Genomic DNA, 23,550 nt, shown 5'->3' with positions numbered 1-23,550 from the left:
GGTTGCAAAATATTAACTACTCACCCAAGTACCTTTGAAATGCAATGAGGCTTCCTGCTTCAACCACCCATCTAGCAGTGAATACCAGGCCAGCAGCATTCCATGAGTGTTAATAAAATTTCAAAACCCCTCTAACCTCTCTGCAACTCCAAATCGATTTGGACATAGGCATTAGAATTTTATATTGGAGCCTCTGGGGTACCAGGAAACAAAGCAAGGCAGCAAGGACCACAGCGAATGGCAAGCCTGATTTGATACGTACACAGAAAAGGCTGCAGGTGTTAGTTTCTAGAACAACATGAAGTGCTGGAGGCACTCAGCGAGCCAGGGAACACCTATGGAGGGAAATGCACAGTTAACATTTTGGGTCGAACAAAGGATCTCAACTTGATATGTCAACTGTCCATTTCCCTCCTTATTTGTAGTCTCATGTGCATGTAGAAAATAGTTAACTTCTACTTCTAGCCGCTAAATCTGTCACAACCGGCACTTTTTGATTGAAAGAGTACAAGTACAGAAAGAACCATTGCCTCCAAACAGGATTTGTATGGCTTGTCACAGCCTTGTCTTGGACTAGGAAAAGTGCTGTAACGCACAGTTTGTACTGGAGAGAAGGGGAGAGAGGTAGGTCAGCACTGATACACCTCAGTTGCCTGTGGTTGGGTATCTGAGGGAACAATACAGGAAGTGTTGTGGATGTGTTTCAAATTGTCAGTGTGAGCTGTGGGTGGAAGGCAGGTTCTGCACAGGGTTAGTTCCGATGCTCAATTTCAGGGGATTCTTCTACTTCTTGCTTGTGTACAAATTGGGGTGGATTCACAAACTTGGCACAGAGCAGAAGTGGCCCCATGCAACTTTTGTGGGCTCAGCGGTTAATATTCTGGGTGTAATTTCTGTGACACTGTAATTACCTTTGGGATCAATAAAGTATCTATCTAATTTGTTGACTTTTTATTGCTTGCACGATTTGTTCCTTTTTATCCGCACATTATGTGTTTGACGGTCTTTGTTGTGTGGGTTTTTCTTAATGGGTTCTATTGTGTTTCATTGTTTTGTGGCTGCCTGCAAGAAGACGAATCTCAAGGTTGTATATAGTATATATAGTTCAATAATAAAAATGTTTAATTTATATTTTTTTTGATTTTATGTGCCTGTGATGCTGCTGTAACTGTGTTTTGCATTGTATGTGTGCATATGACAATAAACTTGCCTTTGACTTGAGTACTTGGATGGTGTTAGCGGCTGCTGATAGCTGAACTATCCCACTGCCTGTATTGTTGCCCAAGATTGCTGGATGTAGTCATGAATTAGATGCTTAATTTAAAAGCCAGCATTTGCAGGTAAAATATTATGCTTGTAATATCGGTAGGATATGGTAATTGAGCCCTGCTTGAGGGTGAAGAGATGTGAAGGGTAGATTAATTTTTAAACAGCAAAACTAGTGAAAAATGCATAGATTTGATGAGTTTGGGAAGGCTTGGACTGTGGTGTTGGAAGCTTGAGCACCAATGAATATCCTCTCCATCTATGTTTTGAACCTCTGGAGTTCTCCAGCATAGAGAATGTGGACGTTCAGTTATTAATCTCGATGTATTCACAAACTTTTAAAGGGACACTATATTATAGGACAAATTAATTCACTTAAAGTCCATGAGTCACACACTATAGAAACAGACCCTTTGGCACAACCTGACCGTGCTGGTTGTAATGCCCAGTGAGCTATCCATAAGCCTGCATTTGGACCGTAGCTTTATAAACCTCTCCTATCCATGCACGGTACCGTGCAAAGGACTTAAGCACATATATATAGCCAGAGTGCCTAAGACTTTTACGTAGTACTGTGTTGTCAACTTGGAGCAGAGAGCGAGTTTGTCGATCTGACAGGAGCAAAGGATGCTGGGAGTGGCAAGGGTGGAGTGCTGTGGGAGGAATGTGGGACAGGTAGTAGAGAAGGGGTGCCGGAATTGCGGGGGGGGATGGCTGGCGAGGATGGAGACAGCCAGCCTTGAGACGCCAGGTAAGGTCATTTGATTCCACACAATTGGTTTATTGATCATTACAGAAGGTCTCTCTGGTGCTTCCTGCTCTGCTTTCTGTGCCTTCCACTTTTCCCAACCATAATTTCCCTCTCCCTGACCCTTTCCCGCTCTCAGTCCACAAAAGAAACCTATATGAGAATCAGGTTCATCATCACTCAAATAAGACATGTTTATGTGCAATATATAAAATTACTACAGTCTTTACCTTAGCTATATATATGTGCCTAAGACTTTTTGCACAGTACTGTACTTACCTAGATAGCTTTTGTGTAATGAATTCTTAAAATAGCACATTATTTTAGATTGTGATTATGAAGACACGCAGTCCTCTTTTATTGTCATTTAGTAATGCATGCATTAAGAAATGATACAATATTTCCTCCGGTGTGATATCACAAAACACAGGACAGACCAAGACTGAAAGAAACTAACAAAACCACATAATTATAACATATAGTTACAGCAGTGCAACAACACCATAACTTGACGAAGAACAGTCCATGAGCACAGTAAAAGTTCAAAGTCTCTCAAATGTCCCACATCTCACACAGACGGGAGAAGGAAGAAAAACTCTCCCTGCCATGCCCAACCACAGTCCGACTCTGAGTCATCCGAAAACTTCGAGCTCTGATCAGCTCTCCGACAGTGAGTACTGAGCACCATCTCAGTATTTCAAATAGAGTAAATCTCCCATTAGTTGTTGATTATTATTGCAAGTGTAGTTAATCTAAAGAGCCAATCCTGATATTTTTATAAGAATATGAAAAATGCAAGCACTTTAATTAGTCTCAAAGACAACAATGAACTGATTTCTGCAGGTAAGGTCACATTGAAAAACTTCCATGAAATTGAAAATTCATAAAATTCAACTTTACCTGCAACTCTCAACTGTCCCTGCGATTTTATCGGTCTTTTGTACAGTCTGATAGGATTCTGTGAATGTGTTAAAATTTAAAGTTCAGTATTCAAATACTGAATCATAACATTGAGAATCTGAAAAAGTGCAACAAACAAGCTCAGTAAGTCAGGAACAATACACATAGAATGCTGGGGAAACTCAGCAAGTCAGGTGAATGCTTGACCTGCTGAGATCCCCCAGCAATTTTTGAGAATGTTGCTCAAGATTTCCAGCATCTGCAGAATCCCTTGTGTTTTATAATAAGTCAGAAATGTGTATTTTATGTTGGTAGATATAGTCATTACTCACTGTATGAAATTTTGATAAATATATTGCAAAAGTAACCACAAAATTTACTTGACGCAATATTCATTGTCAGTCTTTAGCTGACTCTGGCATAAAAAGATATGATTTTTGTTTCAATACTAAATTTATTCTGAAAATGTGGATCTGATTTCACAACTGTCAACTGAAGCCTGGGATGACTCTAGGTGCAGTATTAATTACTAATTGTTAGAGGCCTACTATTTTTAGTGACAAACAGAAATAATGTTAAAAATGATACAGTAAACATACACTCCTGACAATATGACATTAAAATTTAATGTATTTCAACAGGAAAAAAGTCTATTTTATAAGAAGTTTATTTTATAAAACTTATAATAAAGTATTACCAGAAATGAATTATTTACTTAGGTAAATAATTTAGACTATTATTTCCACTTATAATCTAATTGGACTTACAGACATCTCCTTCTGCAGTTTTCGTTCACTAGTTAATTTAGTCTTCTCAGCAACTTTCTTTTCACTTTTTCTTATAATAGTTTTAAGAATGTTGAAAATCTGATGGATAAATGAAGATGCAAAAATACAGCACTTTACTGAATTGACAAAGCAAAGTTCAGTGAAATAATTTACAAGTCACTCAGTAATTTGCAGTTTGGTAAGATTAAGAAACAAACTGGCTATTTGACGTACTTTGCATAATCCTTCCCCACATTTAGACCCAATTATTAATGGATACTGAGCCCCAACCACCTAAATGTATGTCCATATAATTTCTTAAAGAAACTTATTAAGTCCAATGTGGTTGAACCTGAGCTGTAGAATCTGTAACTTCTTTAAATAATTGGAATTTAAATATTCCCATTGTGAGAGCAGCAATCGTTTTTCTTGCATAGGCTCTGAGTTTAGTACAGTCCGTTCTAATTCACGTCATTCTGTAAGACCATAATAGACAGGAGCAGAATTAGGCCATTCGGCCCATTGAATCTGCTCTGCCATTTCATCATGGCTGATCCATTTTCCTTCTCAACCCTACTCTCCTGTCATATCCCTATAACATTTCATGCCCTGACTATTCAAGAACCTTTTAACCTTTGCCTTAAATACATCCAATGACCAGATCTCCACCACTACTTGTGGCGACGAATTGCACAGATTCATCAACCTCTGGCTGAAGAAATTCCTCCTCGTCTCTATTCTGAATGGACATCCCTCTATGCTGAAGCTGTGTCCTCCGGCCTTAGACTCCCTCACTGTAGAAATAGGTTTCAATGAGATCCCCCCCCCCCGCTCTACATTTCAATGAATACAGGCCCAGAACAATCAAACAACAGGAATTCTGCAGATGCTGGAAATTCAAGCAACACACATCAAAGTTGCTGGTGAACGCAGCAGGCCAGGCAGCATCTCTAGGAAGAGGTACAGTCGACGTTTCGGGCCGAGACCCTTCGTCAGGACTAACTGAAGGAAGAGTGAGTAAGAGATTTGAAAGTGGGAAGGGGAGGGGGAGATCCAAAATGATAGGAGAAGACAGGAGGGGGAGGGATGGAGCCAAGAGCTGGACAGGTGATAGGCAAAAGGGATACGAGAGGATCATGGGACAGGAGGTCCGGGAAGAAAGACAAGGTGGGGGGGGAACCCAGAGGATGGGCAAGGGGTATATTCAGAGGGACAGAGGGAGAAAAAGGAGAGAGAGAGATGCCCCATCTCCCCCTCATACCCCATCTATTATTTATTTTTATACACACATTCTTTCTCTCACTCTCCTTTTTCTCCCTCTGTCCCTCTGAATATACCCCTTGCCCATCCTCTGGGTTCCCCCCCCACCTTGTCTTTCTTCCCGGACCTCCTGTCCCATGATCCTCTCGTATCCCTTTTGCCTATCACCTGTCCAGCTCTTGGCTCCATCCCTCCCCCTCCTGTCTTCTCCTATCATTTTGGATCTCCCCCTCCCCTTCCCACTTTCAAATCTCTTACTCACTCTTCCTTCAGTTAGTCCTGACGAAGGGTCTCGGCCCGAAACGTCGACTGTACCTCTTCCTAGAGATGCTGCCTGGCCTGCTGCGTTCACCAGCAACTTTGATGTGTGTTGCCAGAACAATCAAACGCTCTTTATACGGTAATATCAGTTTGTCAACAGCAGCAGGTAGGCTACCAATTCACCTGCTTGGTCATGGAGATTTTGTTAACCCCTTGGACACTGCTGCAAACACCATGTCAAAGATTAACGTCATGGGCTCCTTCAAGCAACCTGGCAGATATACCACAAAAAGACTTGGCAGACAATCATGAGAAAAGTTTCTTCAGTTTCCAAGTTCAATTCCATGCATTGTGCACACTATGCCTAGGTACTGCAAGGTCCTGACAATGCAAGTTCCAAACACCAGCTGCCTCCAATGGGATTTTTATATACCCCCCCACCTTGTAATTCAGACCATGACACAGTATTCAATCATCGTCTTGTATTCCCTATTCACCAGGAATTTAACAAGTCTAGTCATCTCTATATTGTGGCAACATGAGCTGCTCGAAGACTATTTGACTGGCAATCACACTGGAATACTTGCCAACTTCCTGAAAAATTGTAGTTCGAATAAAACTCCAAAAGTCCGACACCTTCCAGAACGAAACAGCTTGCAAATTGGCTGTCCTTCCATCTATAAACTGCACTGTGTTGTAGTTACCTACCAAGGTCAGTTACATCACAACCACTAAATCGGTAATCTCCAGTACTATACTACGGAGGACAACAGACAAATGCGAACACTACATCCAGCAAATTCAGCTCCAAATGACATACCATCCAGAACTGGAATAACTATTCTTCATGATCAGCACATTCACGTCCTGAAGACCCTTGTGAATAACACTGTGGACAGGCCCTCACTAGCAGGTCTGCGGCAGTTCATACTCCAGCAGCTTCTCTAGGGCAATACGCAACTACAATCACATGCAATAACTTCTTTTTACAAACTGTTATACACTTTCAAATCTACTTGAAATTCCACTTCCGGAAAACATTATGTTGAATTTTCATATTTAAACTTTTTAATGTGAAATATGGTATCTTCAAGTTTATGTCTGGCGTGAACTTTTGAACTTTTCTTTTTTACAAGTTGGGCTATGGTTTTGGTGTTGGAGGAAGACTTGTTTGAGACTCCTCAGCAGAAATCTTTACTGTCATCTTGTTTCAAATCTAGAAGGATGCTCATTGCAACAGACAAATTTCCATGCCCTACTAAAGCCAAGTCAAGGTTACTAATGTAAGTATGAATGCTGGGAAGTAGCTTTGATGTGATTTTGTGGTTGCGGATATGTCACCAAAATTGACCGATTTCGAAATAAGCGTAAATAAATAGCACTGCTCCTGTTCAGCTTGCTCCAAGATGCAAGAAAAACGGTTCATCCTTTCGTAGACTTCTTGAATATACTCTTCTCCATCCAATACAAATAGTTGCTAATATTTATTGTAGTGTCAGTACAGTACACTATATCCAGTACTTTTACCACTTCATTCTGTGTTATATACAGTATATTGGCAAAATGTTCTGTACTGTACTCACATGGAAACAAGTGCCCCACGCTTCTCAGACGAAAGGCTGGTCTAGCTTTACAAAAGCAGATGAGAGCAAGCTTCAGGATAATTAATCTGGCGTCTAAACTCCAAAGATGTTAAAAACATAATTTCAGAAATGGGGACAGTTGTTCGACCTATCTTTAAAATGTAACGTTGATTTAGCAGCAGCAGCGGATGCTACGGTCACATATTTCTGAGCAAAGAGATAATCGCTTGATCACTTACTTAAACAATTGTCCAAACCCAAGCACCAGCCTCAATAGGTCCCTTTCCAACAAGTACCTTTAAATCACAGTGGATAAAACGTCGACGCTGCGAGATGAAGTCTGCTGTGGTATTTGTACATGACTTCCAATAAAACCCGAGCGTTGGCTGGACCCAGTGCACAGAACATTTGCTAAACACTGGGCATGGTAGGTGTCTCATGCGCTTTAGTTACGCCTTCCAGCATGCGGTCTGAATTATGGTATTTTTGCGGGCACGGCCCCAACTCAGCAACACGCCATCCCTCGCTGGACTTGCACCAGGTCGAACCTAGCTGTTTCAGAATCTTCCTCCCAAATCCAACCGCATACCACCCAACAATGACTCCACCCTTTGGTAAAGGCGTCTCATCTGTACCGTTCAACCGAAAACCAACTCTGTGGCAGAGAAGTTCATAGAAGTTAATATTTCTAAAGAAGTGGAGAGTATCGCGAGAGTCCGCAGTGAGCCGGTGCGGGAATGTCGGTGCCGACCGCGGGAGGTGAGATTCCGTAGCGTCCGGCCGCCGGTGAGATCTCGGGGGCAGGGAGAGACCCGCGGAAACCACCTCCCACGGAGAAGTATGCAGTGACTCCAAATTCAACCTACAATCCCGCATTAGACCCACCAACACACACACACGCAGTGCCGACATTCTACAATTATCTCACAAGCTCTTAATTTTGTGTTAAGACAAAGTTCAAAGTCGGGAGGAATATCCGGGATGGAATTGAGAGCGTCCCAAACATCCAAAGACACACAGAAGCACTGGGTGCGCGATCGAAGAACTCTATACCCCTGTCCTCCTCCAAGATCAGCACCACCTTCCTAGTGATTTACCGCTCGTCTTGACAGCAAAGCGAAAACAGATCCACAATCCCAAGAGACTGTCCAAGAGGAATATAACTAATTTAACTAACAAACTCCAGAATTTCACAATAAGCTTTTCTAATATACCAATTGTAAAATACTTTGAAGTTGACCAACACTCACTGCGAGATTGGGATTTACTGATTCAGTTCTGCTAGAACGCTCTGCAACCCACTGGACTTTAGAAAGCTGCTGACAGACGCAACATTGATCAAATCCTAGTCGCTTCTCATTCGCTTTGGGCGTGACCGTCCGTCAGTCACACACCATACCCTCGAAGCAGGAGCAAACTTGTGCCGTGAGAAATTGAAAAGTTGGAGGTGTATACAGGTTGAACATCCCTTATCTGAAATGCTTGGGGCCGGAAGTGCCCTGATTTTTATGATTTTGAGTATAGAATGAGATAGGTTAAGGATGGGACCCAGCCAAACACAAAATCTATTTATATTACATTTACAGCTTATATGGTACATATACCCTGAAGGTAGTTTTATTTAATACATGCCATAGTTCTGTGCATGAAACAATATGTACATTGAACCAGCGGAAAGGTAAACTATCACGACCTCGGGCGCCCAGGTGGACAGTCAGTATACGTTTGGCATCGCCATCATTCCCGACTCTGAATTTACCGACATGTAAGCAGTCCAGTCTTTGTTTTACACACCTGCACCTAACAGTAATTATTGCATACCATTAATATAATGAAGGTAATGCACACAAATGCTGGAGGAACTCAACAGGCCGGGTAGCATCTATGGAAAAGTGAACAGTCGACATTCCGAACCGAGACCCTTTGTGATTAACATTAACGAAATTCGCTATGATCACTGGTGAAAACTAACAATTGCTAATCAATTGTTTGTGGTGAGTTTTCCCAGCGCCTTGTGGAATTTTCCGTTTGTGGCATCATGTCAGCGTTCAAAAACAAATTAATATTTTGGAGGTTTTCCGATAAAGGGTGCACAATCTCTACTCGTTTCTTGTCTCCTAAAATGATTAGACAATGAATAAAGTAAAACTGTCACCACGACCACCACCCCCGTGATGTCTCTTCAATATTTTCTAAGGTATTGTTGCATTATATTCAGAGTAATTGTTTAGCCTTTTTTTAAAAAAAAAATCCTCAATGTCACAAGACTATCGCAGCGGACTACTCCTGACTTGATCTTTTGGGAAGAGGAAGATAAGACCTTAAGATATAGCAGCAGAATTAGGCCATTCCTCCTCGTCTCCGTTTTAAATATGCATCCCACTAGTCTGGGGCTGTGTTCTGGTCTCAAGACCGCCCCCCCCCCCAACTACAGGGACAGACTCTCCACATTCAGGCTAACCAGGCCTTTCAACAACTGACAGCAGATCAGTAAGATGGCAGATAATAATAGTCTATCCAAGCTATACCAGTGCCTCTCTAAACCCATCCAGATAACCACATTTCAATTTATACCGTACAGTGCACTGGCCACAATAAACATCACAGCTGTAACAAATACTATAAAGTTATCTACGAGGACAAAGTGTAAAGTAAATTTATTATCAAAGTACACACATGAAACGATATTCAGCCTGAGATTCATTTTCTGTGGGCATACTCAAATCTATAGAAAAATAGACATAACAGAATCAACGAAAGGCTCCCCAGTTAGGGTGTTCAACCAGGCTACCAGACAAACTTTTGCAAATAAAGAAAAAATGTAAATAAATAAGCAATTAATATCCAGAACCAGAGATTGGGGGGGGGGGGTTGGGAACATTGACTCAGACCATGAGAGGCCTGCGTCGGGCATTTTCATGCCTTACAAGGCGCAGATTGAAAGTCTGTGTGGGGCACCACTCCTCGCACAGACTAGAGCAATGTGCAATTAAGTGCCTTGCTTAAGGCCACAAACACACTGCCACAGCTGAGGCTCGAACTAGCGACCTTGAGGTAACTAGACGAATGCTACTAAGAACCAGAATGCTGGAAACATTACTCCCTTACAACCAGAGCACATGCAGTTCAATCAATGTGAGGAAAGTTCCAGAAATAATCGGAAGTCACATGAAAAATTGTACGAAAAAGTTCTAGAAATAATTATCAGAAGTCACATGAAAAATTGTACAAAGTATCTTAAGTGACATGACAATTTGCTTTGTATAAAAATCGGCAGTAGTTTAGGGTTTGAAACGTACTGCAGTGGCAGCTGTAGTCACAAATTAAATTGCTACATTCAAATACTACATTAATTATATCTGACCAAAGGGGCAAGAATCTTTAAAGTGTTCTCAGGCCACAGGCAAATCCAGCATTAATTTTCCACCTGTGCCCAAGATGTTAATTACTGTAGCTTCAGGAGGTACCTTATCAAGTGTGAGGACACGCTCAAAGCACTGTTAGTTTTGCTCAGCAATAAAAGAATGGGAAAATTGATGATTGAAGTTCCTAGACCTTCCAAGTGAAAAAATCAAAGGTTTAGGAACCAAAGATGAAGAAACCAAGAGGTACAGTATTTTCTATACACAGTATGAGTCAGGACATCCAATATTTTGATTAGTGAATGAGCATTGCCTCACATCATTTTTCAAATAATAAGTTAAACCCCTTGGCATATGATACGAGGAGAAAGGAGATTTTGATATGCACTGTTCAACAATCACTGCGTCAGAGCAAAAAGTAGCTTAAAGGGATTTTTCCCCACACAACTGACAACAACACTGAAGTATATTCGTTCTGATTAAGTCTGTAGATGTGAAGTATCTTGGCATGTAAAGATGTTCTGAAGACAGTGAACTTCCAGTTGGATCACAAAATTCAAGTTTCTTTTCTCTCCCTCCATGTGTTCTTAATGTGTACAATTATATTAAGAAATGATCCTATGTTGCAACTGGACAGATTTTAAAACAGCCATTCATTCTTTCAAAACATTTATTTAATATTTTGGGAAGAAAACATGCATTGGCCATGAACTACAACTCAAAAGGTCAATCCTTTCTCTTATTGTTGTAAGCAGATCTGTATTTCCTCGGCTATTAGCCTTAGTTTATGTAGAAGCAAACCAAAAATTTGAACCAAATCAAACAAATCAGCAACTAACAAAATGTACACATCCCAACATACTAAATCCATACTCACCAAAAAGAATTGCAAATCTCTGGACAGTTAAAGTGAATAAACCAAAGACATTAATGCATATTTCAGAACCACCAATAGCATCAATGAATGCTAACAAAATTGTGACTTCACAGAATGTTAACCTCTGACATGTACAATTTAGCAGATTATAACAAATTCAATACTATTTTGCACCCTTCCCCCCTCAAAAACATTACTGATCATTATTAATGCATCAAATAATATTTAAAATACCTGCTGTACAAAACACAGCAACAATTTAGGGAAGTACGGGTCTTTGCACAAAGAAGCAAACGTGAAATTATAATCTGCATTTCAGAGATAAATGAATGAACCCATGAACTTCCACTCAAATAGTATAAATGAAATGTAATCCAGTCTTAGAAAGTAATCTTGGATCAAAACCTCAGCTACACAGCAAGTTTATTTGCAATACTGAATTTAAAAATTGCAACTTAGGAAAAAAGTTGTTCCCTCTCTTCTCATCTCATGCTGAAGGGGAAAATGGTACTATAATAGCTTTGCTGCTAATGAACAGTTATCTCTTTAAACAAAACAGATGTTTGGCCATTATTAAAAAAGTCATTGTAGCCACTTGGAGCAAACAAATCTGTTTGACGGCAATACAGAACTCAAATATTCAAGTTGGCCATTAGCTTACAGAATATGGCTATTTAATTTAAATTTCTTTATCAAGGTATTACAGAACAAACCCTATCACTCAATGTTAACACTGCAATGGAAACTAGGAAATCACTGGAAATATGTAATAAAAACTCATTTGTTTGCAGTGGAATCATTTTCTAAAATGTCGATAAATTATATACACAAGGTGTAACAAATGACAGAAATGCAACATTCTTAAAATTTGAATACCTAAAGTAGAATTAAGAGCAGTGTGACCTTCCTTTATGCATCACAACTTTACTCCCACCCAAATGAACAAACACATACCCCATCTAATTTTCTTCCACCTCACTTGTACCATTCAAAAACAGATTCTCTAAGGTCATCTTTCTTAATTTCCACTTGTCTTCTTCATTACCCTTAAATTCCTGTTTAACGTCTTTTAATTTGTCAGAAAACCATGTGGGAGGTTTTCTTACATGAAATGAAGTATTTAAATGCAAGTTGCTACCTGAATCAAGTTAAGTTTAGTATTTTCAATACCTTATCCATTCATTATGGCTCCAGCAATCAACAAAATAAACATATGCGCCAAGATTCCCAAATAACACGGATTGAATAAAGAAAGTGAAATTGATGACTCCATTATTCAGAGATGCAAGATTGCCTTTGAAAAATTGCTTTAAGGAATGTATAAATTAGTATTTACTCCAATGCTGTGATCAGCCAGACTAAAATGAGACTTCTCAAGTCAATATCACTGTATTAGAATTGGACCGAATCTAGAACCTCAGTGCAGATTTATTAGACTTAACTTGAAAAAAAATTTTGAATGTATAAGATCAAATAAAAAAAATGAAGGCTTTAAGTGGTGCGCAGAATAAAACGTTGAGTTCACGATATAGATCCTAAACAAAAATACAAATTCCATGTTACATTTTGGAATGTTTACGGAGTACTGAAGCATTCATGGAAATAATTGTGTTATTTCAAGAATAGGAAGTACGAATCTATGATTTAAGAACTGTCATTTTAATATAATAAATTTCCACAATGCAGAGTTCTTTAACTATTGTTTAGCAAGCTGAAACAAACAGTGGACAGATAAACAGACCTTTTATCCTTACAAAATATGTCAAATAATAAGGTGAATGTCATGAAGTTTCCTTAATGATAATCTCCCAGGAGTAAAGTTCAACATTTATATTCCAAGTTCATTCGTTCAGCGCACCAGTATCTTTACTGCATATCTATACACAATCTACTTCTACAATTGTTTTACCTTTTTAAAATACTGTTGAATTGGATGTGGTATGACAATGAAGAATTCTGTGAAATTTACACTTTTTCCCACTTTTAACTACAAGGACCATTTGGGTTAAACACTAAAAAAAGCAACAATAAACAAAAACGTATTTCCATGAAACTAAAAATAAATTCATAAGCTTAAAGCTCAAAGTACAGATTATTTTTTGCTTGTGTACTGACTGAAATTCCAGTGCATTACAACAATAAAATTAGAGTTTCCTTCTTTGGAAGAGAAGATTTAGGTAGTGTCCATCGACTCCAAGCTAGTAGAAGATGAGTCCTTCTGAATACTTTCAAAGATAGCTGCCAATTCAGGGTTGGAGCTTATTTGAGACTGAAACTCACTCATAAGTGGACTTTTCTCTGCTTCTGGAATGGTCAATAATGCTGCAACTGCCCTCATTGCTGAGCGTTTCAGTTCATCTTGCTTCTCAAACTCTTGTTTGACTGAATTGGCTTTTACCTGATAGAGAAAAAAATCATTAAAGTGTACTAAACATTCTCCGAAGATTCTGTTTTAACTTTAAATGTTGTTCAGATCAAATTAATACAAATATATCCTCCTTCAGAAACTTCAGTACAAAAATTTAGTCTGACACAGCCAGTGCAGAACTGACGGATGACGACTGAAGAGCTGGGGAATTACCCAAGGTATACTAATCAATACTTATCCTGCAACATTTTTATCATAATTTATTCTTGTAAAAGCTTGCTATGCATAAATGCACAAGTCATCACAAGGTTGTAAAGGGAATTGAATAATTATATTAATTTTCAAAATTGACCAGGTTTATAATTTCAACATACTGGATGATAAACTTATTTCTGGATTGTAGAGAAGAATAGTAACAGGAGGGAAAAGAATAATATATTGGCAACATTCCTTTGGTTTAGGATGAAGCGTGCCTGATGATATTTGCAAGGACAGTATTGGTGTACATTTTGCCTAAGAGAATGCATTCCAAGTTTAATGATCACATGTTCAGTTTTCAACCTTGACTGCAAGTTACTTAAAGTCTTGTTCATCTAGTACACACCAATTGAAATTAAAGCCTTAACCTTAAAAAGTAAAAACATTATCACGATCCTCTAATCCAGTCAGAATTTGCAAGTCCTATGAAAAAATAACTATTCTTTGTCATACTCCTGGTATAAAATGACTCGACATTAAAGGAAAATAAACACCAACTTTGATATCTTTGTCAATTCAAACCAGATATGAATAATGAGCAAAATGTTTTCCACAATATCTACCTTTTAAATGAATATCAATTTAAAAACCACAAGGTGTGGGCACTTTCTTCTAAGTTAACTAATTACATAATTTCTTTGACGTACATTTAAGTCACTGGAGGATTAGGCACTGGTCAATACAGTAGAAATCAAAATGTCTTTAGGCAAAAACATCAATACTCAAATTAAGCATTATTACAGAATGCCAGGACTAAGTAATTCCTTACTTGCCTATGTTAGAAAACTAAGAATACAATTACATTCATGTTCAGCAAAATGTAATCCAATAAACTTTGCTACCATAGTAACTTTTATGCATATCAGCCTACCTTTGTTGTACATGTAGCACGTAAAGGTTCCACCAGCCTGTCCAACCTCTGCAGAACTGCACTTGGACAAAGAGTTGACAACCGTACTAACATCAAGAAAGTCAGCATCTGTCAAATAAAAAGTAGGTTTCTACAGAGCTCTATTGACAACGATTTAATTAATCAGTCTTTAACTTGCTTTTAAAAAAACCCAATTAGTACACAAAATCCCTTTTACTCCTATTGTGTACCTGAGCCATGAGTGAAACACTGATATTTGGCCTTGACAATGGTTATTTTACATCTTATCTCTACATGGACCAAATGTTAAACTGTCCTTTACACACCATGAAAGAGAAGCAAAATAAACAGATGGTTACATGATCTTTATTCCCCGATATCTGTGGAAAACTACACATCAGTGAACATTTTCAAAGGCTGAAATAAATACTTAACACTGGTAACATCTGCAAAGTAAAATAGCCATCAGCTTTTGCTTCAGACAGCTGCTAATCATTACTGGAAAATATAAATGAGATTCAGGTTATTACCTTGATATCATAGTGGTCCTTGAGTCCATCTTCAACATGGTTCAGAAATTCAAAAATGTCTAATCTGTCAAGACAGCTATCTAGAAGCGTGTACATGCACTCAAAAGCTGCTTTCCTAATATCTAAACCATCATCCACAGTGTGCTTGAATGGTCCCATTTCCACCTGTCAAAAAACAGACAGCATATGACAAAGCCTGGCTTAAAAGTACAAATTTTATAAAATTTTTGCAGTCACTTTAAAATTAAATACACAAACCTCTCTTATTAATTCCTTTCTAACTTTTGTTTCATTGTAAAGGTGAGGAAGAATAGTATCCAAGAGATCTCTGATTAACGATGGTTTATTATGTGCAGCTGAATTGAAAGTAACTAAAGCTACTCTTCTAACATTGAGATCCGGATCCTCCAATGTTTTTAGGAAATCACCTGAAAGAGCAATTTAGTCAAAAATTAATGCAATTTTTTTTTGGTCTTTCCAAAAATCACTAGAGTGCTATCATAAATTCAAACTTGAAATAGATACCTAACTCTCCCAACTTCTGGCATCCATGGTCAGATTACAATTGCAGTAAAGACTTCATTTCTACTCTTACATTAGCCAATAAATGTTAATCAATTGAAATCTGCAGGAAGAACCATACCTCGCTATTTCCCATCCCACGCAATGGCACTACTGCCTCATACTACTGCCAACCAATATCACTCAATGCAGCAGAATTTTGCAATGAACCCTCATTTATTTTGGGTGAAACAGACATGCCTTTACCCACTAGGTCTTAAGGAGAATAGTTTCATGAAATACCACACAATATTTTCCAGTTGATCCTGCACCCATAGGTTGTATAGAATAGATGTACTTTGTCCTGGGGATGGGTGTGTTAATGGGTATAATCTTAGCCAGTATGCTGAAGTGAGGCAAATATAGAAGCTTTTAAAATAATTATATAGAGGTATTGCAAAAAACTTAAAAACAGCAGAGTCTGAAAATGAAATGTTTACCTATGCAGTTCTTCAACAGAGGGTCTATTGGCTGTGGGTGATCAGAAATAGTAAACTTCACAGCTGTAACCACAGAGCTTCGAGCGTAAGACGACCCTATATGAGAGTAACAAGATCAAAGCACATCATGAACTGAATGCTGGATAAAATGCTTGTTAATACTTTACTTAACAGCTGGAGTTTCTATGATTGAATCATACTTTATTATACTACATTAATATTTTTGTACTGAAATTGATTCTTCTAAAATATTTACTTACAAATGTACGTGGATTTAACAAAGAGCTCCAAAACATGTTACTGACCAACCTAAAGATCAGTTAAAGATTTGGGCTTTGAAGGGATGAGAAGGCCAAAATGGCAAAAGGGCACAATGAATGCCTGAGTTTGAGGGTACAGCAACTCCCAGAGTGAAGCAACTAAGTTAATTATATTCAAGCCGTCAGAATCGAAGTTGGATTTATTGATCAAAATATGGACACTAACAAAGCCAGCATTTATTACCCATCCTTAATTGACCTTGAAGATGGAAATGGTCCACCTTTTTAAACAACTGCAGTTCAGGTAAGGGCACTTCCATTGCGCTGCTCAATTGGGGCTTACAGGATTTAGATCCAATGACGGAAGACCAGTGATATTTGCCCAAATCGGGACTGTGTACATCATGAAGGGGAATCTACAGGTGCTGGGCTTTCTATATTCCTGATGTGGTGCATGAGATGACAGACAATGCAGCAATATAGTTCAGCCTCAGATCATTGCTGGGAAGAGTGAAGTAAGGGGCTAGAAAATGGGAGTTTGTGGCACAGGCTGAAAAATGACACATCATTCATAAACATTCAAACTCTATCACTATTGTATTCAAATGTTACTTCATTCCCATTTTTTGCTATCACATACTGTACTTACCCCTATTAACAGAGCTAAAGATATCACACACAAAGATGGAATTTATGATTACCTGCATTTCATAGGATCAGTAGTTGGTTACCAGTGTTAAACAAGATTGCAAAGTTCTATTCTTTTCTTCTACCCTCCATTACTAAGTTACAATCTAAGTCAAAATACATTTTCTGAAGAAATAACTCACCCGAATCCAAGTACCCTTTAAGCCGTGGTAATAATGTCTCTGGATCTATCAAAGTAAGCTTCCCCAGGCACTCTGCAACAACATTTCGAGTTCCTTCTTCTGCGCATTCACAGTGTTTCAGCAGCAAACTCCAAATGTTTTCCACATAGGGTTTGAGACCTCCAACTGAAGAGGAACTAATAATCTCTTTCAGAGAATGCAGAAGCAGGTACTGCCTTTTGGGTTGACTTGTTATTTCTTGCAGAACAAAAGGTAGGTACTCCGGAAGGTTTCCAACACTAATGCTTCCTAGGGCATAGGATGCTGCAGATTTCACTTCCTCACTTGAGGAAGAGAAAGCTTCTAAAATAACAGACTTAAGCTCAGTTTGCCCACTCAAGTCAATATGATGACCAACCTCTCCAAGGGACAACAAAGACAGGAGTCGAATCGAATCGGTGGATCTGGAATTCTTTACATCCTGGATAAATTGCCCAACCACTGCTGGCCCTTCTTTCGGGCAGGCTCGAGTTAGTGCTGCTACACACTTTGCTATCGAATAATAGGACTGCTTGTGAGTCAACGCGTTGCTTTGAGAATAAACAGGACCAGTCAACATTCGTAGCAACTCCATGTAACCCAGATTTGCAGTTCCAGTTCCAACAAGGGCTTGGAAAAAATACAGCATTGCACTGAGAGCTCCTCCTTGAAGTAGTGGGGACCGAACAAGCCCAATAAGCTCTGTAAGAATTGAACCACTGACTTTTGAAAGAGAAGAAGGATGCACCTTGGCCAAGGTTGTAAGAAAGTTTATGGCCATCTGCGACACATGCATGTCACTTTCACTAATAAGTGGTGGAAGCTCCACTAAAACTGCTTCAATCATAGCAGGTGTCAGGCTGTCATTATAGTTCTTGATTAGGATGTCCAAAGCAGAAAGGGTACTTAGCTTCAATGCCCGCTGGTTTTTTCTCAAGAACGAAGCTAAAATTGGTACACCTTCACTTAGTATTGGTCGCAGGTCAATCTTGAGAGAAGATCCAGCTATTAACGTCAAGGCTTTCACCGTCGTCAGTCTAGTAATTTCATTCTTCAGCCTCTCCAAAAAAATCTGCAGTGTACTAGGTAAATCACTGCCTAAATGGTCACCAAGATTACATATTATCTGTCCCATACAGGAAATTGCTCTTTCCTTCACCTCTTGATCAATGTCAGCAGCTTTTAATCGCTTGACAGTGCAAGTGAATAAGTCATTAATGTATGGAGCAGCATCAAACGTGTAGAGATGATCAACAGGCCTTACTACTTTTACAAGTTGCTGAGTTACAAGAAGAGCTTCTGAAGTGATTTTATAGAAAGGATCACCTACACAAGCCACAACCGGTGGAACTAAGGCATCTACATGAGGGTGGAAGACCTGAGGCGAATGGTTACAAAGGATAACGTACAAACATGAAAGAGCATCAATCTTCAGGTTGGATGAACTAGATTTATCGTTTAAGGAAAAGATTATTCCTGCAAAATAAAAAAAAACATCAGCTAACAGTCTAGAATAATTTTAACACTTAATTTACAAATATGTATGAAAAATATTAGCATATCTCAAGCAAATATAATAATGCATTTCATCAGAAGCACAGGAGGATCATATTGAGAAATGTGCATATTTCATAATATGAGAAAACGTTTGCAATTTGCCATTTTTTGATTTAGCAAATTAACTGTCCATTTTTTCCTCAACTGTCGATCTTGCACCAACAATCAGCCTCTACCATTGTGTTTATCAAAATGTCAAACTGTCTTCAATGCAAATAAAAATATTATTTGCTATTGCCAAAAGCAGAATTAATTTAGAGCAATTTGTAAACCCGCTATACTCCTTTGGATAAATCACAAATGTAATAATCTAAATTAAATACTTAGAAGAGGAACATTCAATAATACCAGTTTTAAAGTTCTTGCTCCATTAACTGTCATTTTAAAATGATTTCAAATGGCTCCTTACATCTACATTTTTGTGCCATTTGCTTTTTACAAGCATTTCTTTCATCCTTTTTATTAAAGACTTTATCTTCCCTTTATTCGATTTTGTGATTATTAAATTTCTGCAGATACAAAATCTCTATTTCCTATGCTAACCTTGTCCTAATTAATGTTCCTTTCCAGGTGAAATTCCCATGGGGTCCCACACTAATCATACAAGTTTTGATTTCCATATAAGTTATAAAAATATAAATTGACGTTTGACTTTCAACCATCTAAGAAAATAATAAGCAAAACTTTACTTATTGTAGCCAATGGTCTGGTGGGATCTACCAGCATTTAGCATATGGTTATCTGCTCTGTTAATGAATTCATCAGGGCATGCACACTAGTAATGCCTAGCATTATTCCAAATTGGCAATGATATGCCAGCCAGACCTGACATAGAATCGGAATCCATATTCAGTTCAATGAGCATTCTTAATTCATAAATGTGGGGAAAGCCATTATTACACCTTGATGTTATAATATATTTTATTTTTAAAAACTAAATAGTTAATGAGTGGCAGGCTGGGGATACATCTCTACCAAATGAGGTGCAGCAATTGCTCAGCAACTCCCCCCCCCCTGCCGATCAGGGTCACATGAAGCCATGGAAGCAGGTGGCAGATGATCGTATGAGCAGCTGGTGTATATCACAAGTTCTGGTTATGCAGCCACTGACACCAGGCAGACAGTCGCTGAAGAGTATTGATAATGGCTGGGGTCACCCGCCTTATAAAGACACTGCCCAGAAGAAGGCAATGGCAAACCACTCCTGTAGAAAAATTTGCCAAGAACAATCATAGTCATAAAAACCATGATCATCCATGTCATGCCACACAGCACAATGATGATGATGAAATATTTTAAACTATTAAAATTGTTCTAAGTGATATTGTAAATTTTAAATCTTAGTAAGTTTTCAGGGCTTTAATAGACAAGGTTCTGCCCAAGGGTGAGAATTGTTGAAGGCTGTCAATGTCCCAAAGGTACCCTGGCTAAGTATAAGTCTCCACCAAGATCTTATGACATCATGCTGCCCAACATCCAGGGACAAGTAGTCAGAACATTCAGACCTCCATATCTGACCCAATTAACATCATTCCAGTGGGATATTACCCATTAGGAGAGATGACCAAAAGCTATCAGGCAGATTTAAGACATGAGGAAAACAGGGCAATATAGTTTTAAAATCTGGAAATCAGCATTCATTTGCAATAGTGTCAACTCACACAACGTGAACTCAAGACTCTTCCATTCCAATTTATGTTAGGGCAAATATATTTAAAGAATCTATTCTAAGTCTTAGGTAAATTTTCAGACTGCAACAATTTATAAGGATCTTAAAAAGTAACTTTACAAAAAGACATCTTCACCTGGAACCAGAACTGGTACATGCTGAGTCAAAGCCCCTGGCAACACATTGACCAGCTCGGTCAGCATGTGAAAACAACACTGGCGAGTTTTCACACTCTTCTCTTTCATCTGCTTGTGTAACGCTTTTACAATATTGGGAACCTATAAAAGAAAAGTTAACCAAGATCTGAATTAAGCTCCTTAAATGCTACACAAATGAGAAAGATGGAACATAATAATAAATCATGTAATCAAACATTCAATACCCCAATTCAATAACACACAGGTTAAATAAATTTTCCCAAGCCTTTTTACATCAGCCAGATAGAAGAATTTTCTTTTCGAGTCACTATCTTTTCATAAGAATGGTATACAATCTACAAGACTTCTCTTAATACCAGTGCCAATACATCATTCAAATGAAGAGAAACACTTTTTGCATGAAGCACATAGTGACTGTAAAGCAAGACTCAGTCCATCTGAAGGCACAGTTGCAATTAATGGAAGGCTCAGATTGGATGTTCTGCACCTTCCAATGTGATAGAATACAGATCAATGAAGTAGCACTCATTATGATAAATGCCGTCTTTAAACTTACTTGATTCTGTAGCATAACCAAAGGTGTCTCTTCTTGTTCCATTGCATCTGGGTCAAGATGCCAGCTCTGAGCAGGTCTGGTCTGCTTTAGCAATGAGAGATAGGCATGGAAAACATCTGCTTTAACATTCTCCTCACGTTCCTTGAATCTAGCAATCAGTGCTGGAGATACAGTTTTATAAAATTCTGGTAGCATTTCATGACGAGTGCTGACCACACCATCTAAGCACTTGGCAGCAGCACGACGCACCTTCCAGCTCATATCATCATCATCACTGTACTCATCATCACTCCCTAGTAAGAGGTGAAGACAAATGCAGAAAAAGTTAATATATAGCACCATGAATCCAGACACAACAGATATTTAGATCAATGAAAACATCATGAAGTAGAAAGAAAGGAGAGAAATTCAACTGGAATTTTCATGGCTGTTAATGTACATCATAATGCAGAACAGCACAAAGAACAGGAAGAACATTCATCACTTAGATGTTACGTTATTAAAGCAATATGCAAAAGTCCACATAAAAACAACTCACGAGAATTAATTTTATTAGAATTATTTAGTACCTAATTAACAGTGCTATAACATTAATTTAGTAGCATGTTCCTCAACATGAAAGCCTTTGACAGCCCCAGGCAATCCCAAACCAATTTACAAAATTGTGATGTACCAAATACAACAGCCTTAATAAAAACAGAGAAGGCTGGAAACATTTTTGTTAAGACAGCATCTGTGGAAAGAAATATAGCTGATGCCCGAGGTTAAACACACTTCATCTATTTCTCTTTCCACAGATGCCACCTGATACAAATGTTTCCACCATTTCCTGTTTCTATTTCAGATTTCCAGCACAATAGTTTCGTTTTTTGACTTCCAACCAATGGAGTAATTAATTTGTGCTAATCAAGCTCTTTATTTATAAATAGAGCATCTGGTCTTTATTCGTTGATGTTTTAGTAAATTTAAGAGATAAATATTGGCCAAGATACTAGCATAGCCATGCACAAATTCTCATCCACTAGAGGGCAACTTAATATCTCCTTCAGAAGTTGCTGCACCCTCGGTGCTGTACATGACATGCCCTCCTGAAATTTTGTGCACAAATTACTCACTTGGGATTTGGGTGCACAACCTTTTGAGAAAGCTACCAACCAAGACAGGACTAACACTTGAACAGGAACAGAAAAGTACATTCCTGAAGACCAGGGAGACATACTTAAGACACCTACAAGCCTTAGTAGAGTTGCTCCTGCAAGCCTCTTCAATAAGATCACAGATGACCCCATTTCAATACCACTTTCATGTTCTCTCCCCATATCACCAACTCCCTTGTTACTTAAAATGACTGTTAATGCCTATTAATAATAAATTGATTCTACCTCCATAGAACTCAGGAGTTCACAATTCAAAAGATTCACCATCTTGAAAAGAAATTCTTCATCTGAAATGTCACCTCTTATTCTGAAACTGTCCCAAGTTACAAATATCCATTCGACTCTCAGCAGTGCCAATTCCCCTTAAAAGTATTTAAATACTAACTCTATCCTTCTGAACTCTTACATCTTACATACGTAGGCCCAATCTTGCTTCATAAATCAACTCCTTCATCTGAGGAAAAGTTAATTTCCCCTGCACTTACTAGAACACAATCACATCCAAAGGAAGTTTTCCAGGTGCTTTCTCACCAGCACCCTATAAATATTTAGCAAAATACTAGCATACAATAAGACGTGTTATATTAGGAAGGCACTGGAACAGCAAACTTTCCAGAGCATCAGACTCCCATTAATACTTCACGCACCTTTAATGTGTAAAGAATTTTTTATTGAATCCACAGACTTTAAAGGGGACACAAAGTAGAACTTGGTAAATTTACTTCTGTAAATTTCACATTTTCAGCTTCAGCTCATGAAATCAAAACACCCTGATCCAGCCATAAACATTCCTGACTCATGGAATTTCAGAGATGGGCACCAGCTACATATGTGGCCCACAGTCGAGATTCAAGACTCCAGCTGCACACCTGCAGACTCTAGACGCAGGCTTAACACACCAAATTACCGATCAAGTCAGATGCTGAACTACTGGGATTTTCAAAAAACTGGGTACTGGATTATTTGAATTTTTGATCTACTGGGATTCCCATATCCCTTTGCAAAGCAATAACTTGAATTCCATACACTTAACCCTTCTATATTCCTCTCTAACCTATCAAAACTTGCAAAAACCTATTTTTGTATCATTAACAAAGTTGACTACAGTACATTTAAGTCTCTACATCCAATCCATCAATATATGTTGTCAATAGCTGAGGCTCCAGTGCTGATGCTGGTGTTTGCCAGTTCAGACATCAATTACTCTAAATGACTATTTAGAGTATTTGGACATTTTTATCCTACTGGTTAGCTCCCCTTATCCATGCCAATATATTTCCTCACATTTTACTT

The 23,550-nt window shown here is 38.5% G+C and overlaps 2 protein-coding genes across 8 annotated transcripts in view; both read right to left on the bottom strand.

Annotated features, from left to right (window-relative positions):
* The window catches only part of LOC134352320 (uncharacterized), a 32,110-nt gene extending 23,586 nt beyond the window's left edge, over positions 1 to 8,524 (bottom strand). For 2 of the 5 annotated variants that reach the window (XM_063059616.1, XM_063059617.1), the window contains exons 1-3: positions 7,082 to 7,523; positions 3,682 to 3,780; positions 2,915 to 2,972 (exon numbers count right to left, since the gene is read on the bottom strand). In XM_063059616.1, coding sequence (XP_062915686.1) covers positions 2,915 to 2,972; positions 3,682 to 3,780; positions 7,082 to 7,225 — 301 coding nt within the window. In that variant the 5' untranslated portion in view covers positions 7,226 to 7,523. Of the gene's footprint in view, positions 1 to 262; positions 319 to 2,914; positions 2,973 to 3,681; positions 3,781 to 6,785; positions 7,524 to 8,035 lie in introns of those variants that run through there. The other 3 variants (XM_063059618.1, XM_063059619.1, XM_063059620.1) reach the window with 3 other exon arrangements.
* Positions 8,525 to 10,818: 2,294 nt separating this feature from the next.
* cand1 (cullin-associated and neddylation-dissociated 1) overlaps positions 10,819 to 23,550 on the bottom strand; it is a 36,347-nt gene continuing 23,615 nt past the window's right edge. For all 3 annotated transcript variants that reach the window (XM_063057793.1, XM_063057794.1, XM_063057795.1), the window contains exons 8-15: positions 21,101 to 21,393; positions 20,523 to 20,664; positions 17,143 to 18,636; positions 16,053 to 16,148; positions 15,310 to 15,479; positions 15,052 to 15,216; positions 14,522 to 14,629; positions 10,819 to 13,422 (exon numbers count right to left, since the gene is read on the bottom strand). In XM_063057793.1, the coding sequence (XP_062913863.1) occupies positions 13,198 to 13,422; positions 14,522 to 14,629; positions 15,052 to 15,216; positions 15,310 to 15,479; positions 16,053 to 16,148; positions 17,143 to 18,636; positions 20,523 to 20,664; positions 21,101 to 21,393 (2,693 nt within the window). In that variant the 3' untranslated portion in view covers positions 10,819 to 13,197. The remainder of the gene's footprint in view (positions 13,423 to 14,521; positions 14,630 to 15,051; positions 15,217 to 15,309; positions 15,480 to 16,052; positions 16,149 to 17,142; positions 18,637 to 20,522; positions 20,665 to 21,100; positions 21,394 to 23,550) is intronic.

Source organism: Mobula hypostoma, chromosome 9, assembly GCF_963921235.1.
Source record: "Mobula hypostoma chromosome 9, sMobHyp1.1, whole genome shotgun sequence".
Classification (NCBI taxonomy): domain Eukaryota; kingdom Metazoa; phylum Chordata; class Chondrichthyes; order Myliobatiformes; family Myliobatidae; genus Mobula; species Mobula hypostoma.
Note: the sequence above shows the minus strand (reverse complement) of the source record. Positions and strands in the feature narration are given on the sequence as shown.